Source organism: Xiphophorus couchianus, chromosome 11 (assembly GCF_001444195.1).
Source record: "Xiphophorus couchianus chromosome 11, X_couchianus-1.0, whole genome shotgun sequence".
Classification (NCBI taxonomy): Eukaryota; Metazoa; Chordata; class Actinopteri; order Cyprinodontiformes; family Poeciliidae; genus Xiphophorus; species Xiphophorus couchianus.
Genome location: NC_040238.1, coordinates 16,359,915 through 16,380,266, shown reverse-complemented (window position 1 = coordinate 16,380,266; position 20,352 = coordinate 16,359,915). Strand labels below are relative to the sequence as shown.

General features: G+C 38.1%; 1 protein-coding gene across 3 annotated transcripts in view; it reads right to left on the bottom strand.

Annotated features, from left to right (window-relative positions):
- cadm2a (cell adhesion molecule 2a) overlaps positions 1–19,687 on the bottom strand; it is a 230,777-nt gene extending 211,090 nt beyond the window's left edge. For 2 of the 3 annotated variants that reach the window (XM_028031541.1, XM_028031540.1), the window contains exon 1: positions 19,180–19,686. In XM_028031541.1, coding sequence (XP_027887342.1) covers positions 19,180–19,240 — 61 coding nt within the window. In that variant the 5' untranslated portion in view covers positions 19,241–19,686. Of the gene's footprint in view, positions 1–19,179 lie in introns of all 3 variants that reach the window. The other variant, XM_028031539.1, reaches the window with a different exon arrangement.
- Positions 19,688–20,352: the final 665 nt, after the last annotated feature.

Below are 20,352 nucleotides of genomic sequence, written 5' to 3'. Positions count from 1 at the left end.
CCACATAGCCTAAATACTTAAATGGTTCATCACGCTTCAGGATAATTGCAATTGTTAGATTGTGTGTGTGAGTTTGTGTTTGAGAACCAGAGTGAAGCTGTGTCAAAGCTCATTTCCTGGATATGTCATGCATGGCTGCTGTTCTTTTTTTGTCTGTTTTCTTTTTTCTTTGTTCTCATTGGGGGCCACTTCAATTAACTGCCATTCATCCTGGTACACCCCCTCCATATCAATCTAATTCTCTTATACCCTCACCTTCAACCCATTTATGACACACAGACTTACAGATTGTTTTGCTGTAACCATCATCCCTGTCTCATCTCATCTCAGCGAGACTTTAAGAGAGAGGTGACACAGCGGTGGCCAGTAACATGCCATTCCGGATACTGAGCAAGCCACAGGAACAATATACACTTGTGCATATCTCATAAACAACTCATCACCTTTTCCTGGTGCATGTCTGCTTTCTTTCACTGTTAACAGCTTCCTCCTACCATTTTGCATTTCTACTATCATTTCAATCAAGATAATCTTGTCCGAATGACAAGTACCCACTAGATATCAAAAGAACTGCCACTTCAAAGATTATGTCCTTAGTTTTTGCAAATCAAGGTACAAAGGGATAAAGCACCACAAGCCATTCAAGCAATACTTCTGCTTGAAGATATGCCATTTTAAAAGCCTAATCGGATACAAATTAGCAGGTTAATGTCCAAACTGGTTCAAGCTAACACAGCACTAGTGTTTCATATTTTGATTCAAAAACATTATTTTTAAAAAGTTTCTCTTTGTTTTAAGTGTAAAACATGGTTATGTTTTGCTTATCAAAACAGGGCGACTGTGATTTTTGGGTAGAGTAGTCATCTTGTGATTGGAGGGTTGTAGGTCGATGTGGCCCTGAGCAGAGGCACTTAACCCCAAGTTGCCTATCGATCAGCGTATCAGTGTATAAATATGAGTGCGTTTGTGAGAGAAAACTGGTGAATTTGACTCTAGTGTAAAGAGCTTTGAGTGGTCAAAATGATGGGAAAAGATTTATATAAGTTCAGTCCATTTACCAACCCAAAATTACTTCAGTATTACTTCAGTCAGATACAAGTGAGCATTAAGGAAATCAAAGATGCTTTAAAACTAATACAATGTTGCAGAAACTGATAGTTAATAAGTAATAAGTCATTTATTGTTACTCATATGTATCTTAATATGCAATGAACCTAAATTGTGTTTCTCTTGTGACCGTCTACCTTCATATGTAAGGGCAAGTCAAAGTAAAATTCTATGATTCTGTGATCAGAATTTCCTGTGATTCTGTGATTAGATGCATAAACGGACTCCATACATCTCATATGGGTCCTTTGCTCTTGGACTCACTTTGTAATAAGATTAAGATTAAGGTGACCATTGCATTAGGAAATCTTGAGATTAGCGCTTGCTTCTGAAAAAAGGAGTACCCAATACCATCCCAACTGAACCGTGGTTCACATTGTCTGTTCCAGCAGCTCTCCGAAGATTTGATGTTCATCTAAAGTTGTCACTGGGGGAGTGATCAGGGGTTAGACAGTTTTGTGTCATTCCCATGTTATTCAGTATTTATTGCACATATGTCCGCAGACATCATTTTTGTCTCTTCTCCTCCACTCTCTATCTTAGCAACTCAGTAGCAAGATAATGTAGCTCTGAGGGTGCTTCTCAGAGGATTAGCAGAGATTAGCATTAGCTGGCCCATTTCAACTACATACACATACAAAAGCATTTGCATTTTGGCAAAGCCTTTGTGGAAATGTAGGCAGAGACTAAATTTTAAATGTGAGGTTAAACGAGGTCTTTGGAGCCATCCAGCTACGAATGTATATAGTAAAGGAGAAACCTTGCATTTAGAAAACAGTAATAACTGAGTCTTAACTGGGGGTCCTCAGTTTCTGCAATTCAATTTTTTACTTTGATATAAAATGTAACCTTGTAAATCAACACATTTCCAAATGAAAAAAAAAAATTCTATGTTCACCAGCCACTTTAATAGGTATACCTAGCTAGATCTGGTTTAATCTCTATTTTGCCACCATTAAGAGGCAAAATAGATAGATTTCCCAGATCCAGGTATGTCACTTCCCCTTTTACACCATACCCCAAAGATGCCACATTGCATAATCATCTGATGACTGTGGAGGCCAGTAGAGTATAGTGAAGTCATTTTCATGAAAGTAGCTTTAGATGGTTGGGTTAACTTGTCCATTAGGACATAGGAAGATGGGTCATTGTGTTTATGAAAAAATATAGACTTGGTCAAGAACAAGGTTGTCACGTAAAACAATGCCGAAATGCAAGAAGGACACAATGCACTAAGAAAATGTCTCCCACACCATAACAGCACCAGCAGCCTGTTGATAGAAGGCAGAACAGATCAATGCCTTTCTGTTGTTTATTCCACATTCTGACCCTGCCAGGTGAAATCAAGATTTGTAGGACCAGGCAAGGATTTTCACAATCTGTTGTCCTATTTTGCTGAGTCTGTGTAGCCTCGGTTTCCTATTATTAGCCCACATGACTGACACTTGGAGTAGATTTCTGCTGCTGTAGCCCAGGTGTCTCATCTCTTGACAGGTTTCATGTTCTGAGATGGTTTTTATATCAAAAAGTTGTTTGACCGACTCTTGTCTCACCGCAAAATTGTATGTTATTTGAACTTTGGTATTAAGGCATTTTTACAAATATCGCTGCTCATTGGATATTTAATCTTTATTAGACACTAGATCTTGGCACCATCAACCAGGCCAAATTCAAAGTAACTAAAATTCCCTTTCCTTCCCATTGTGATTGTCGTCTTAATCACATCTAGACACCTAAAGACTTTTTGTGTTAAAAAGTAATTACACAGGTATCACTAATAAGGTGACTGGTAAAGACAGATATATACATCTCAGGCTCAGTATTGTTTATTTATTTATTTAAGATTTTTTTAATGTTTGCCTTTTTTAAGTTTATAGTTGGTGTTTAGATATTGTTAATAACGCCTTCCAATAACACACGATTACCTAGTGATATTGTCAAATTTCCTGTCAACTTTAACTATTTAACTCAAAAAAACGTTAGGCCACTGCATGACTGCCCTATAGTGCCCCTACCACTGGGCTTAGCAAGTTCTGTGGGGGAAACCCAGAATATATGAGTTTTTTTAGACCCCTTAGTTAGTGAAGTGATGCTTTGCATTTGATTTTGTAAATAATCTTTAATGTTTTATTTAAGTTATTCTGGGACTTAAAACTTTTAATGGGAAACAGAACATAGCCACAAGTACATTAAAATACAGTAAAATTTTGTTCTTTTCATATTTTCAGGCTTAAGAGCCACCTATAATCTGTCTAGTCTCCTAGGCCAGGAGTCGGCAACCCAAAATGTTGAAAGAGCCATATTGGAACAAAAAACAAATCGGTCTAGAGCCACAAAAAATTAAAAGCCTTATACAAGGCTTATAATGAAGGAAACACAGGAGCGGAGGATGTTTATATTTGCTATTTTAGCCTATTACCAAAACGACTAAGTGCGTACATTCATAATCTTCATGATTAAATGTTTATTTTCCCTGCTATGAATCCTGGAAGGAATGATGCACCACGTGACTCTGTTGTACGATGGTGCTTTAAGTTTACTTCCCGTTACAATATTAATGTATTGTGTTTTTCGTTGCATTGATAAAATTAAATAAACGCAATAAAAAAATCTGATTTTTGATGTCATTTTTATTATGAAGATTCGACAGGAAAGGATACTTTTCCTTTTGGAACTCGAAAAATCTGCTCCCAAATGCAGTTTGCATAACAACGATCGCTCCTTGTAAACAATCACGTTAAGTGTGTGATTGAAAAAACAACAAAACGGAACGTGCTTAACGTGCCCCTTATCTGGGCAACAAACGGAGAGCAATAAAACACAAAGTGCAGTTATGAAATAAAACAACAGCCTTTTGAAAAGGTAATGTATATCAAATTAAATTAATACAGTTTAAGTTTGATTTCTGTACAAATGCCAAGCAAGTCAGTGCAATGGTAAAAAAAAAAAAAAGCAGCATCCTTTTCTCTTTTGACACACAACCAACGCAGCCATCCTCGGACCAGAGGATGTTAAACACAATAATATAGCTAAGTGTCATTCTAAGTATATACTGACAAAAATTACTAATCAATTTATAAAAACAACCACTTTGTTACTAAATATATGTGCCTAAAACAGGATTGTGTTCTTACTCGTTTAATGTGACTTCTGTTTACAGACATCACTGGACAGCTTCTCAACATCGGGCATGTAAGATGTAACTTTAATCTTGACGCAGCAGCTAATGTAGCACCTTCCCTGGAAATGTCTTTCCACATTACTGTATTTTTCGGGCTATAAGCTGGTAATTTTCCCCACGCTTTGAACCGTGTGGCTTATATATCTACGTTTCCAGTTTTTTTGTTGTTTTTTTTTGTAAACAATTTGTAGGTGCGGCTTATAGTAAGGTATGCTCTATAGTCCGGAAAGTACGGTCCTTTATTATTTGACAACTTCTCGCTACAGAGCAAACATTCAAGTAATCCTTCTGCATTGACTATGAATGCAAATGATTCGGTCCAAGAATTGTAGAATCTCTCCTCGGCTATTTTCCTCTTTTCCCCTGTGCTCTCCAGGGCCCACCACACACCCGTTGGTTTTACAACAGCCACCTGCCTCGCCCCCCGCCCAGCTGAAAGAAACGTGTGTCACAGGCTATGACGCAAATCTTTGTTGACGGAAATGTTGAAATTTTATATTTATTCTACACATTTTTATAGCATTGCAAAAAGTTAAGAATGTTTGTGTCATGTTTGTCCTCCTACAGAAACCAAATTAAAACAAAAAATATATTTCCCACCCCCATCTTTTTCAATTTTCAAACATTTTTGAAAAAGCTCCAGGAAGCCACTAGGGCAGCGCTAAAAAGTATTAGCTAGTGAGTCACATGAATGACTAGTGTCCTCTGTATTAAAGTTATAAAGTTAGATCAGCTTGGAGAGATTTCTAAATCTTTTATACACAAGAATGATAGAGGTTACTGTGCTTATTGGCATTGTCAAAGCATGAGAACATTTCTTTCATCCTTCCACTTTCAGACTTTTCTATCTTTTTTGACCTCATGGCTTCATTTTTATCCTTATATACACAGTTGACTGTTAGATCTTATAGAAACTTCACAAGCTACGTCTGAAGAATTTAATTACCCTTTGTGTACTTTAGTTATGGACTCAGGAATCTCAAGGACGTCTCATGGAAGTACAATGCATCTCAGCTCAACTGTGAGAGTCACGTCAAAGAGTCTGAAAACTTGTAGAAATCAAACATTTTAGTGTTATTTTCCCCAAATGATTATCTATACACAAGAAATACCAAACATTATGGAGAACTGAGTGTATATTGATGAATTATTATTTCATAAGACAAAAAGTATGAAAGTTTTAAAAGCTGAAGAGTATAAAATCCTACACTATATTGAAATGCCAAAAACTAAAAATAAATGACTGCTGCCAAATGCCAGAACGCACAGCCAAGGTTACAACTGAAATCCAATTCATCAAAACTAATCCAACTGAATTTACTTTCCAGGTGGACCAAAGATTAACTTTCAAAATTATAAAATGCCCTTGCAGTGATGCTCTGAATGGAAATGTTAAAGGTATGGAGGCATAAAAACGCAGCACAAGGCTTACAAACCTGCACTCATAAGAAAAACTGTCTCAAGGACTGCAAGAGTACTTTCAGACATTGAGAATCCTTATTATAAGGAAAGCTGACAGGAGTTACAAATTACAACTTTGCAAAAATATGTATTGTCAAGCAGTATGAACTCTTGACTGTGAAGAAGACTGATAAACAGGGTGAATAAGAGTTCTGAGGAATACACATTGATGAGGATGATCAAAACCTTAACTCAACTTTGTTTGCAATTTTTAATGATAAAAGACAAGGAGGGACAAGATAAAAGTGCACAGAAAGGCTAACCAATTTTGCTTTCCAAAAATGCATCTGCTCTACTTCTAACTTATCTTCTAGTTGTTTTTACAAGGGACAATGCCCGCTGTACCCATGCAGAGCAAAGTGAGAGAAAAGCAAATAGCTTTAAGATAGGAACCGAAATTACCAGTAATTGGAGACCATTTAAAAACATAATAACTCTGTTTCCACAGCAGGAGATTAGGAACTGGGGAATCTTTTTGATTAGAACTGAAGATGAGTTAGCCATAAAACTAGTGAGCCAAGCCCTAGCCAGATTCACACAGAGTGTCGGCGTGTGTATGTGTGTGTGTATGCATCTACTTGTGTTAAATCTCTCTGCCAGAATGGAAAAATTAATAATTCTGGATGAGGCAGGATTATTAAGGCCCATTGTTAATTCAGTGGGGACCAGATGAAAATATCTTATCACACTAATTTCCTCGTGAAACAGCAGGAACAAGCAAACAGGCTTGTAAAATTTCAGAGTGTCAATGCTAAACACCAACTTACAAAAAAATGGAGCATGAAAATGTGTATTAAAATACAGCTGGAAACATGCCACGGCATCTGTAACAAAGATGTGCATGCAGTGGCAAATTGTCACCGTTCCACTGAGTAGCAATAGTGGAAGTAAGCTTAGGGGTGTGTTCTACTTAGGATTGGGGGAATAATGTGGTGTAGCATATAATGGATTTGCAATGTGGCAAACAGAGACAGATGGTGACGAGAGATATGTGCTTGTGTGTGCTAAGAGTTTGTACATGCACAACCCATACACACACCTCAACACAGACACTATGAACAATTTGTGTAGAGAAGAAATCCCTTAGGCGCATTATGTATACTATCGCTCATTCACCCAAGCCAAGGGTCTCAGTTCATTTGGTTTTTAACTGTTATAAATTGTCTCACTTGACTCCATCTTTGCTTCCTTCTACAACAGGCCTGGAGCAATCGCAACATCCAGTAAGTCCAGACCAGAAGCTTGGAAGCAATTCTGTTTTTCTTTCGACAATAGACCTCATCTGGGGGTTGGAATAAAGGGCGATACTGAGTGTTAAGATAAAAAAGCTAATGTAATAAATTTAATTAAAAGAAAATTAAGGGATTTCAATAGTAAAACCACTTTTATTTATTTCAGCTATGTCTATGCCTGAACTTAAATGTGTCACATACCTATCAATAAAGTCTTGGGTTCTTCAGCTAAATTGACAAGGCATACTGAGTAAAATACTACATCAACACCTATAGCAGCTGTTCAAAAGCTGTAATCCTAGTAATTGTTATGGATGTCTTTGACATTTTCAGATGTATTTTTGCCAAAAATCAAATAAGTCAAGTCACATTATCCATCTTAAACCAGGCACCATCATATGACATTAGACACATTTACATAAACATAAGGAATCAGAATAGATGGTCGATTGGAAAAAGAAAAAAGTGTCATATAAGCAACCCAATTGGAATATTCTGATTGGACTATGCTCTCACCAAATGAAATTATAATCTGAACGCGAAAGGAAGTTCATGCCAATTGTTAATTCGAATTTTGAACACTTGTTTTAATCATGTTATTTTGATCGTCACAAACTGACCAGCCTCCACATTGTGCAGCAGTGCTGTAGTTGTAGGAAACACAGAACTTTGAAGGACGTTTATTTCCTCCACCTTTCTCATCCTGTAATGCAGGAAGACCAACAGCAAGTGTAGTTTGCATGTAGCTTAATTAGGGAGTGCAGTAACATCTCAACCATTATTAGAACAAACACATTACTGTGTTTAGATTTATGTTCAGCACAGACAGAAGTACAACTGGGTTTTTTTAAGGAAATTTTTACAACTCTGCACATGTCAGTGCTTTTATTCTGAATAAAGCCTGGTGAATGTAAACATATGTCTTAATCATCTTAATTGTGTGCCAATGTAAAGGTTTAACTCAGATTTTTTTTCAATTACATATATTACATTACAATACACTAATTTGATCAAGAAATTTTGCCCATGTAAATATTGGTACTCTCAAATAGGTATGCTAAGAAGATTCAACTGGTTTTGTAACAATTTTTATTGAATAAATGCAAACATTATAAGGGTACCAATTGAGCATTTGGAATATGTTTTTCTAGACCTTGAGGGGGTCATTAACTATTTAGATTTGGAACAGAGTAGACTGCACACCATATGTGTGACAGAGTAGTCCTTCTAAAACAGAACTTTTATATTACTGACTGACAAAGGCAAGATGGTTACAGGGCTGACATTTTAAACTTTCCTTATCTATATAAGTGGATAGCAAGGTTGCACCAGCTAGAATTACTAACACAGAGTGCTCTTGTGTGTCCCCTAAAAACTGTAGATTGCTGCCTAAAGTCAAAAACTTCTTAAAGGCTTCTAACATTTTCAGACCCTAGATGTTTCAAAATAGAGGCTGAAAACTCAAAAGGACAAAACAGAGCAACCTGGCTGTAGTCCATTCAGCCGTCCTGTTATCTTGCCCTCTTCTGCAGCCTCAAATGATCACCAGACATCTTGTCAAGAAAATGCTAATTGGTTTAAATATCTTCTTTAATTTCCATGTTTTTACTAACTTAATTTTCAAAGATTTAATACCAATGATGTCAGTAATGCGTTACTGACATCATTGATTACTTATTGAATGGGTTTTGTCGGAGGACTGCTCTACTTCCGCATGGGGGCGAAGCCGGCGTCGCGTCAGTTGCTCAGTTCCACTCAGCAGCACTGAGCACTTCTCAGTGCATACCTGTTATTTAAGAGCTTCTTTTTTAGTGAACCATGCAACACACTGAAGTGTCTCAGTCAAAAAGTTTGTATCAGCAAACACACATTGTCTTTACCGAACATCAAAAAGAATAGAGCAAAATATCCCATATTGTGCTTTTGGAAAACAGACATATGCCTAAGGTTTGGCACGGCAAGGAAAAAAACTACATTCACGCAGTAAAAAAAAAAAAACATCACAGAACGTCTGCATTTACAATGATTAAAAAGAAGGGACAGGTAGTGGCACAACAATGCCAATTTGTTTTGTCCCCTGGACACTCAGTTTCTACAATTTTCAAAACAAAGAATGGTTGTTTTGTGTGTGTTAATATGGACTTACAGAGTTTCAAATGGGTGAAATTTCACACCTGGGATTTCCAGAATTAAGGCTCTGTGCCTAGAAACGATGTAATATCTTAAGTTCCCACAGGTAGAAATTAATGGACCACACAAACACTTAATGAATTACTGCACTCCCGCATATACCTCAGTCCAAGGTACACAACAATAAGCAGTTTGATATGCCTACTACAGTAAATAAACCGTTTTACTTTGAATTCAAGTCCACATCAATGGATTCTAGTTAAATAATTTTACTAAATTAGACATATTTAGAAATGGTGCTCATGCAAAAGAGTATAATAGCTTTCAAAGATCAAATTAAGTTGTGCAGAAGGGGGTACCCTCAAGCTGATGATTAGACAAGGGACAAGAAACTGACTTCAGGCAAATATGAGCAGAAAAAGCACATACACCCTTATGTGCACACAAATACAACCACACACAGCCAATTAACACAAGCATGTGTCTTTGGGGAATTATATTTCAATTAGCTTTAGCTTTCCTTTGAAAGCTAAAACATGTGAATACTTGTGTATTTGTGAATGCAATAAATCCTGTTTTTCAATTAGTGTAGTGCTATAACTCTGTATTTGTTACTGTATAACTGCAAGTTAAGCAGTTAAGAACCAAATCAATAGTTTGGATGATATAAAGAGCTGTAACACTGCAATGGAGCAAAACCTAAATGTTTTTCAACCTTAGTGCATGCAGATGTATTGAAAAAGTAATTTAAGCTAAAGTATAGTGGTGAGAGAAAAAATAAGATGAATTTTAACAAAGGATCTGCTTCAATAAATGCCTTTACCTTATCTGCATTGTTGTAGATGTTGTTTAAGACTGAATTAGACTATTATATTTCTTTTAATCATAATACATAGATTCTCTACAGGGTTTCAGTCTCTGAATCTGGTCCAAATTATTGAATGAGTTTTGTTTCCTCTTAAAACTACATTTATCCATGTTGCTTGTGTGTTTTTCAACCACAATTTTCCAGTTCAACTTTTCATTATTATGTTTGTACAGCACAGTGTCAACCGTCAGCTTCTTTTATAAAGATCTTTTATGGAGGGTGTGGATGACTGTCTGCTGGACAGCTGTCAAGTCTGCAGACTTTTGCACGAGTGTGCAGGTCATAAGACATTTATGAGGGTTTTTTTTCCTGTGAAACTCAATTTCCATCCATCCATCCATTTTCTGTTCACTCTTGTCCCTAATGGGGTCGGGAGGGTTGCTGGTGCCTATCTCCAGCTACGTTCCGGGCGGGAGGCGGGGTTCACCCTGGACAGGTCGCCAGTCTGTCGCAGGGCAACACAAAGACATACAGGACAAAAAACCATTCACACACACACTCACACCTAGGGAAAATTTAGATAGACCAATTAACCTAACAGTCATGTTTTTGGACTGTGGGAGGAAGCCGGAGAACCCGGAGAGAACCCACGCATGCACAGGGAGAACATGCAAACTCCATGCAGAAAGACCCCGGGCCGGGAATCGAACCCAGGACCTTCTTGCTGCAAGGCAACAGTGCTACCAACTGCGCCACTGAGCAGCCTGAGTGAGGAATCATGGTTCTTAACACAATCTGTCTAAACTCCTTGCTCCATGTGCTTTATTTCTATCCTGGCCCAAACTCAATTTGGTGATTTAATAAATATAAAATCAATGAAATTTTCTTATTCTTCTTCAATCTTTATTTAACCAGGATAAAACTCCTTGAGATCAAAGATCCATTTTATAAGTGTCCTATTATTAATCAAAATGAATAATAAAAACACTTTTAAATTATAATACTATTGTGTGTAATGAATGTATATGAGAAGCTTTACTTTTATATTGAATAACAAATTTACTTCCGAATAACAAATTTACTGAAAGTCTAATTTATCGAGATAGATCTTTCATGGCCCATCTAATCTAATTTGTGTGGAATTTGGCTTGACAAATAAATGTGACAAACACTGACAACAAAAGAAGACAAAACATTCTGTATGTGAAAAGCTTTCTAAGAATTGACGAGATTTTCTCTGTGTATGCATCAATTTGCAAATCAACTTTTTTGTTGTTTTTCTTGAGCAGCCTGGAATTTGTTAATTAGCTTACAGTCAAAAAATTAAGCTATAGTGCATTAATAAACAGTAATTTATATGTTTTATATAGCAAATGTTTGCCTGTGGACTATTGAAAAAAGATACAATTGATCTATCTGGGTCAACAAAACACCAACAGAAACATAAAATAGTTTCTCTCTCCAGTTTTTGGCTAGTTTGTTCAACGGTCAGTATATTTCTTCTCCTTTTTACTGTAGCAACAAAACACAATATGGTTCTGTGTACAGGAACATCTATGTACATTATACAGACACACATCATTTTGAATGAATTCATTTCTATCAAGCAGAGACGCAAAGTCCCCAAACAATAACAGAGCTGGGGCTAAGGACCAGAGGAGGTAAAGTCACTGCTGTCCATATCTTTATTTCTGCTGGAAAAAAAATGATTGAACATGTACGGCCAAGTCTCCAAAGTCCAGCCTCAGGGAGCTGTATGAAAAGAAGCCTCAAGATGAAAAAGCGCAGGCCATAAAAAGAACTTTGTCTGGGCAAGAGGCTGTTAAGACAAGGAACCTGGAAAATAAATTAGCTCCACTTAATAGGACATCAAATCAACCTACTTCTGATTATGAACTATTTCCAAGCATACAGTACAGTGTTTATATAAGTATGGAATTAGATCTTTTTTCAGTTTCTTTGCCCCCTCTATTGTAAATTCAAACAATTTTCCCTCTCTGTGTTAAAGGAACACAGCCTTGTGTTTACACAGAGCTTTAATCCAAACCTTGATTGTGTTTGTGTCTTTTTCTCAAAGAGTGTTTGAGATTAGTGACACATGACTTGTCAAAGACTGGAGTTTAAGATTAGCCAGTCTAATCCTTTTGGAATTCAATACTAATGCAGACATCACATATGCATGCATCTGTGCACACAGGCACCCTCACACCACACATAGGGACATAACCAAATGTTTTGGCACCCTTGGTTGAATGCAAGTATAAAAGGATCCCAGGATGTAAACAGTGAAATACAAAACTATTTTGTCCCAAGAAGTTTCCTCAGTTGAATGTAAATTGTTCTGCACAACCTTTAGGTAAAAAGTAAAAAATATTGCTAAGTCAACATTTGACTATGCCATGCAATAATTAATCTTCAAGATAACTTTTATCCAAGCCTTTTCGCTTTATCTACTAATTTGGATTAGGCACAGTAAAGTTACATGTGTCAAGATATACCAAGCAGTATACTATACGTTATCAGATAGGTCTAATAGTTGTCTATATTGTTTTACATAAAATAAGCTAATTAGATCATAAAACATATCTGAAGATCCTCAGTTTTCCAGGTTTTTATATTCAGAAAGGATTAAAGGAAATCATTTTTGTTTTAAAATTTCATTTAGAGATCTCCCTCTCCATTATTTTCTTATGAAACTTGTGCGATGAGGCAACTGTCACTTGTCCTCATCCAGCCAAGTGACCTGTGTAATTCGTGCCTGTGAAATTTAGCGTGTGTACACGTAGATGTGCACATACGGGTTAGCAATGCAACACAAACGTTTGTTGCTGTCTGCTTTCGTGGAAAACTCATCTTTCGCTGTTGTTCTTGAAATAACAAGCTGGGAATATTTTACCAATGAGAAATGTTCAGCATCCTCTCACAAAGAATATTTTCTTATAGTTCAGGTACCATCCAAGAAGTCATAATCTCCCAAAAGGACTATTTTCAGAATTGATGTCTCTTTTAGTAAGATACAGTATGTCCCCAGTTCCTGTAGTTAAACTGCAAGGAGGGAGAGAACACTACTCAAGAAAACTACCCAAATTCATAAATAGGTTCCTGAAGTGTAAACACACCTTATGGGATACAAATATCTTTTACAAGATGCGGTAGTAATTATTAGCCACACATAAAACTATTTACTGCAGAGTGGCACAGTTGGTTGCCTTGCAGCAAGGTCCTGGGTTCGAGTCCCGGCCTGCAGTCTATCTACATGGAGTTTGCATGTTTTGCGTGTGCATGCGTGGGTTCTCTCTAGGCACACTGCAAGAATAAGCGTGTTGGATGGATGGACATCAAACTATTGAGAGTCTGCAATGAACTTCCATGCTTGTCAGTGAAGAGCACATCACCTGAAATATTACACACTGCTCTATATTCTACCTTGTACACATAGGTACATGTAAAAGGTGCCATTAGCTGTTATGTTAGTTGAGCTTGTGCATTTCTTTCACCTGCTGGGTGTCTACTAAGGTATAAATATGCAGTCTGTTGATGATGCTGGTGCAGTAGAATCCACCTGTGGGCTTATGTTCTCACCGTTCTCTGTGGGAGGCCCATTTGATCTCTGCCTCTTGCTCTGGGCAGACTAAATAACACTGTGCCTTAAAAATATAACACACACACTTAGTGCCAAAATAAAAGATTTTTTTACATTTATTCAACCTGAATCTTCTGCAAAAAGAAATATGCTTGACATGCTGTGTGATCGTAACCAGTAGGAAGCCATTAGCTCAAGGCACTAACAGTGTATTATTCTACAGTAGGATGCCGTTTGGGATAAAATAACACTCTTTTCTTGAATTTATGCCTAACAAGACAGTCATTTTAGTGATTTGTACACTTGACATGTGCAAAAAAAAAACAAACATCATTCTTGACCATGTATTTCTTTGAAGAGACATGTGGATGTGGATCAGTAAAAGTTAGCAGTGCTCCTTTCAGTTCAAAAGAATAATTTATTTAACGCTGATGCGATGCATTTGTTTTCAAACATAATAGTACAACCTGGGAACCTCACGGTTATATATGAATCCTCAGCTACTAAAACTTGGTAGAATCATTTCCTCAGCAGCTATGTACGTTCATAGAGTCAGGATGACTCTTGACTCATCTGTAGACCCCGAGCCAAATTTGACTCATTTACACAGATAATTCAGATTTGGAATTGTTCCCTTTGTTTTTCACAAAAGAAAATGCAATAACTACAACTTCCTCACAACCTCACAACATTGGAAGCTTAAAACACTGTCCTGAGCCGTATGCAACAAAATTTCGTTCTGTATACACCCTGTGCATGCAAAATGACAATAAAGTCAGTCTAAGTCTAAGTCTACGTTCTTTTCTAGAAAGAAAAAGACTCACATTGGCTACTTTAATTACCATCAGACATGAAAGCAGAAAAAGATACAGAGGTATAAGAAGCTACATGCCAAGGCCCATCGAAATGTTTGCCATTCCATTCAGTTTGCAAAAGACTTTAAGCAAACAACAGGAAGACTGAATGTCTTACAGTGAGCTTGCTTTGTTTAGGCAGCTGGTTGCTTTTAAATTCTGTCTATCAGGGAGTATTCCAGGCAACACGTGTACATTGACCCCATATGGATTTGGCTCAGGCTGGATCTGTACTTGATGGGTTTCACTGTTGGCTTTTTGTATGTTACTGCGTTGGTTAACATAAAGCAGCCTGTACTTGGAAAAACATACCTATATAGGTATTTGTTGTAAATATTGAGAATATCAATTAAAACTGTGATACATCTAGAAGCATTAAGTGTCACTTTTTAACCCAGAATTGACCTGAATCAAATAGTTATACAAAATTACAATGGGGTATTGTGTAAAACATAGAAAATCCCTTTTGGAGCCCATTTGTTTTCCATTGGTCCAACCCTTACAGCCCCTATATATAAACATTGGCTAGCTGTGTTGTGGATTATAGGTAATTTCAGGGTTAATGCAACAGATATTTTAGCAATGCTAGCCTGCATAACATTGTTAATAGTAAATATGAAATGCTAAGGATGACTTTAAATGTCAACTCTATGATTAATTTAAATTTTATAATCAAAAGAAATTACTTGTCTTTGAGGATAAATAAAGTGATCATTCTTTTCTATTCAAAATCCATTTTTTGCTGAAATTCTGTCAACATTTACTGTACATCCGGTAAGTACTTATTATTATCAAATATGAAATACTGGTGTTAGACAACATTTTTATAATTCTAATAAACAATTTAATGCATTATTTTAGCAGCAGCAATGTATTAACTAATGCTATTCTTATTTAAATAAAAGCAGATTGGGCTATTATAGACAGCTATAATAAGATTCTGCCCATGTTACCCATATCAGAAACCACCACTGACTGACATAAAGCTAACTGCTTTTAGTCCATAATGCTTCATTTCAGTTTTTCAGATACATAAATGCTTAAAACATTCCCACAGCCTTGTTTTATAATTGAAATTCTACCTTCTAAAGCAAAATGTCTACACAGAGGAAAAGAGTCTTAACATATCATAATTGTGCATTTGGTAGCAAATCTGCCCAGCTGGACCAGCTACCTTGTGAGTAACGCAACAATGCTGCTATCATTTCATTTCTTTTTAGAGCCATTCTGCTTTGACACGAGGAGCATGTAAGTTTTGGATCCGACCACATTTCCCTCAAGCCTCCTCTTCCTCCTCCTCCTCCTTTCTGTTTTAACTTTTATGACACCTGGACTAACAAAAGACTGGCTTTGATCATGGGAAATCCCTTGGCAGGGTTGCAGTGAACCCACGGAGGAAACTCCACCTGTGTATGTCTGTGTGATGCGCACTGAGCCAGATGATTCCCAGTACAGCAAAGCTTTGTGATGGATGTATAAGGTGCAGGACACATATGTGGTGTCTATGAAAACGGACAGATGCAAAGAGAGAGAGACAAAAAGAGAGAGGGAAATTGCAAGTAAGCAAGAAAAATGGAACAACTTGTTTCTCCTGTGTAATAAGTAGCTCTGCAAACATGCGCAGACACACACACACACACAAGGCCGCTTGTTATCAGTAGCTTTCCCACGCTGCTGTGCTACAAAGCTCCACACCAGGATGGGAGGATGAAGCGAGGGAGGAATGGACGAAAGTACAGAGGGATGGAGGGTCAGCCTTCACCAGCTTAGTCTCACTGCAGGGATAAACACATCCCTCAGCGGGAGTTTGTATTTAGGCTAGCAAGATCAGAGTTCAGAACGACCGACTGCCAAGCAGGCAAAGCGACAGAAAACAGACAGAGCAGCGGCGATAAACAAGCATCCATAGAGCAAACAAGCAGTGCACATCCTTCGCTCTCACACACACACACACACCAAACACTCTAGTTGAGAAGATTGTACATTCCTCCTCCACACCTCTGCTCCCACATTACGCTTCTATCAACTCCTCTATTCTTGAACATTTCCCTACTTCTTTCTTCGTGTCTCTCTGCCTCCACCTCCCCTTGCTCATTGCTCAGCCCTGAGTTCTTACGTAAGAAGTCCATTTGCATAACAGGCTGTTTTCTCTGGCTACGGCATGGGAACAAGAGAGACACTGGATAATATGTTAACAACTCGAGCTGTTGGTAAACAACGACCTCCATCACAACAGCTCACGTTGGCGCTATATAGCAGTGCAGGTCTGCTCCACGACAGAGATTTAGTGCCTTCGGATCTCTCAACGCCAGCTGGCTCAAGGCCAAACGGGCCGAAACAGCTGTCATTTACAGAGTGCGGGGATAGGCCATGTCTTTTCCTTGATAGACCTCATTCGGAAGGAGGCTGACCTACCTGCTGCGTTGAACCTGTGCAATAATAGGTCTTGCACCAAGAGATGACTGTTCAAATCAGGCAGCCTGGTATTATCCTCTTCAGGGTAAAGACAAGAGAGGCAGAGAGACCAGCGTGATTTTGTGTGTGTTGTTATGTTTTCAATGTGGCCTCTTCAAACATAAGCTATACAGAGTGCACATCTGAAGGAATGTACGCACACATGCAGAAAATTATACACACCCACGCACTTCCAACAAGTGTGTAAAGAGAATAAAAATGAGAAGACAGGCTTGTGAACATCAATAAATACTGCGGTGGAAGCTGTTAGATACACCCTAAGATACCTAATTACACACCAATTCATTAAGTCAAGAATGGCCTCAATCATGTCGGGTTATTAAAGAAAGGGCTGATCTTTTGTCTCATTTACACACAAACACACACATACACTTCAAAGCGGCTACAACAAATGATCAAGAGAATCAAGCACCGATGATCTCTCATATGGAGCGTCCCTTTTCTCCCATGCTGAACAGTGGTTGAAGTCAAGACAATAATTATGCCTTTCGTGTTACTAAATTCATTATACAATGACTTAAATACTCAGCATGTTGATATGATTTTGGAGTAAGCAGGACATAATCTTATGATATCATAACCCATCATGCTACTAGGATCCATCTACTTATCTGGAGTCAAGTTGTGAAGTTAACAAGTCCAAGATCAAAAATCAGACATCTTTCTCCTCATCCATATTCTCCAGCTCATTTTGCTGTAGGCTGTTATGAAGCTCTAAAATGTATTACATGCTTCAATTACTTGTTGCTTACCAACTACAGTTTTAAAACATGGATACCTTATTAAGACTGGTGAAGGAGCCCTCTTTGTGTTTCTAGCAAATGTAAATAATTCACATTAACAAAATGTACATGTCTTGTAAGAAAGAAAACAGTGTAGCAGACTTTTTTTTGGCCAGCTGACCAACAGTCCACAGAATATGTTGTGGGGAGGGAGCTTTGTGTTACTCTATGCTCCACATGACTAAAGAAAACTTTGATTACGCCGGCAATTTCTCTGGCATCTCATGAAAAGGACTTTAATTGTTTGGTGGATAATTTGAAACCATACCTCTCTATGCCTCTATATCTTCATATTTGGATACCTTTGTGTGGCTAGAATCCTTTATATGAAAAAAAAAGCAAACTAACACTGTTGTTTGGTACACCATATTCTGGAACTCTGCGCTCCCTCTTCAACACTTTCAGGCCACCCAGCACTAACTTAAGGATAAAATATGGACTGTTTTAAGGCAAAAATGTAAGATTGTGTTCACAAACTTGTAATTTGATATCCTATCAACCGTTTATAGAGAAACAACATATATTTCTGTGAAGACCTAACGATAACATACACACTTTTTCATTCACATCCTTCTGTCTCTATTTAATATAATCAATCACTGTTTCAGTGTGACAATAAAAGGCATTGAGCCATTTCACGAACAGCTATGCAAAGTTAATAAGTTAATTGTGCGGATCAGTAGCAGTGACCTTGCCCCCCCTGATTTCATCCCCTAGCCCTTCCCTCACCCCTCCTGTTTACAGTTGGATCACCTGCTGTTCTAAAGTCTGAGAGCTGTTTATAGGAAGATTTATTGAAACCAGGATATGGGAGTTCAGAATGTCACTCACAATATCAGCAAATCCTTCTTAAATCCCTTTCGGTCTTTACGTCTTATATGCTTTCAGACACAGTAAACAGTAGCACAGCATGTTTAATAAGAGCTAAGTGATGCTCAGTCTGAGGCATAACTCATGAATAAGAATACATTTCAAAGATAGCTTCTTCCTTAATCCAGGAATCCAAGCAGATAAGAGCGCGTAAAAAGGCTTCCAGTGACTCCGGGGCTCATCTAAGAGCAGCAAGTCAAAAACGCCCGCGGGGTTGGATTTCATTGTGAGGTGTCTGTTTTCATTACCAGCTTGCACACGGGACACAACAGGATACCGTAGGCGCACAAAACGCCTAGTCCGACACGTCAGTTTCCAGGGGTTCTGCTTATTCAATTATGCACGCATCAACATCCCGAATATGAACGGACTTCAAAACGTGACGGGACACAAGCAGCCCTCTGGCTGTGCTGCATCTCTAACGTCTGCAGACAGCACGTACAGACACACGTGTGTGTTTTCAATGAGAAAAAGAGGAGGAAAAAAAACCCACAGTGTGTTCGTGTGCACGCGCCCGTGCACGCGCGTGTAGGAGAAAGAGAGACGGCTCATCACCGGTCTGCCAGGACCCGCGTGTGGCAACGCGTTTTGCCCCTTCTTTATCTTCCTATCAGTTTCCAGAAACATTCACACGCACACATGAAAACCTGACGCGCACATACACTCCACGCACTCCCCCACGCGTCCCAGACTCACCTTTCAGTAGAATCGCATAAATAGTGTAGAGAGTGAAAATCAAATGACTCTTGAGGTTCATCCTGCCTGCTTCTTTGTTGCTCCTGTCTTCCGCGCTAATTTCTCCACTCCGTCTCCCTCCTGGACCTCTAAACGAGACCGGACGGCTTCCTCAGTTTATCCAGGTGAACCTGCAGGAGCGTGGCTTTTGTGTGCGTCTGGGAAACGGGGTTAACACAGCCCAGTCTACAATCCCTAGGCTGTTTTGCTTGCGATATAAATTCTCGCTCCTCTAAAAGACAATGTAAAAAAAAAAAAAAAAGCACTAATGTGGATGTTGTCGGGGATGCACTTCTGATGAGTGCGCTCAGTAAGAGGAACTCTGAAATAAATGGGTTTTGTTTTTTAAATCAGCGTTAAACCGCAAGCACTGATAAGAATGCTCCACTGGTAGCAGGATAAACGTTCCCGTACATCTGTCTGCACTGGTCTTGGTCTGCCGTGGCGCACGGTCCACAGTGCTTGGAGCACGAGTGGATTGTTTGAGTTCCGCCCAAACTCCTTTGACTGACGTGAAAAATAAACCAATGGTGATGGGGATTAGGCAGGAGTGGGTGGAAATGGAGGAGCGGCTCGATTCAGACGCTGTAAAAGGTGTCACTTTGCAAACAAACAAAAAATGTAAAAAAGAAAAGATTTTGAGTTACACAATAAAATAGATGAATGAAAAACAGTTTCTTTGAATTTGGAGAATAAAATGCCACAAGTCCACGTCTCTAATGAATTCGAATATCGATTCAGCATGGGTGTAAACAATGATGTAATTATCTGTATAAACTCTTAAAATACTTACAGTCGACTACAAAAAAAAATAAATAAAAATTCATAAGTAACTTTTACAAACAAACCGTTCCACTACATGCCCTTTTGTCATTACTTTATTCAATAACTTCTCATTCATAGAAAAAGGTGGATAATCTTTTACAGTGTTCTCACCCTTTACAATGGGATCAGAATTCAAAACAGAAAGCATGCAGATATGCTTCCTGGTGTGAGCGGGCACTAAACCATACTGTGTTACTGACTTTGGTTCTCTTTTTTGCATTTAAATGTTTTTGACAAATTGTGAGAGAAAAATAATTATTAACCTCTAAAATCTAGCACTCTGAGGACAACCATGCTAGGGGATAAAAA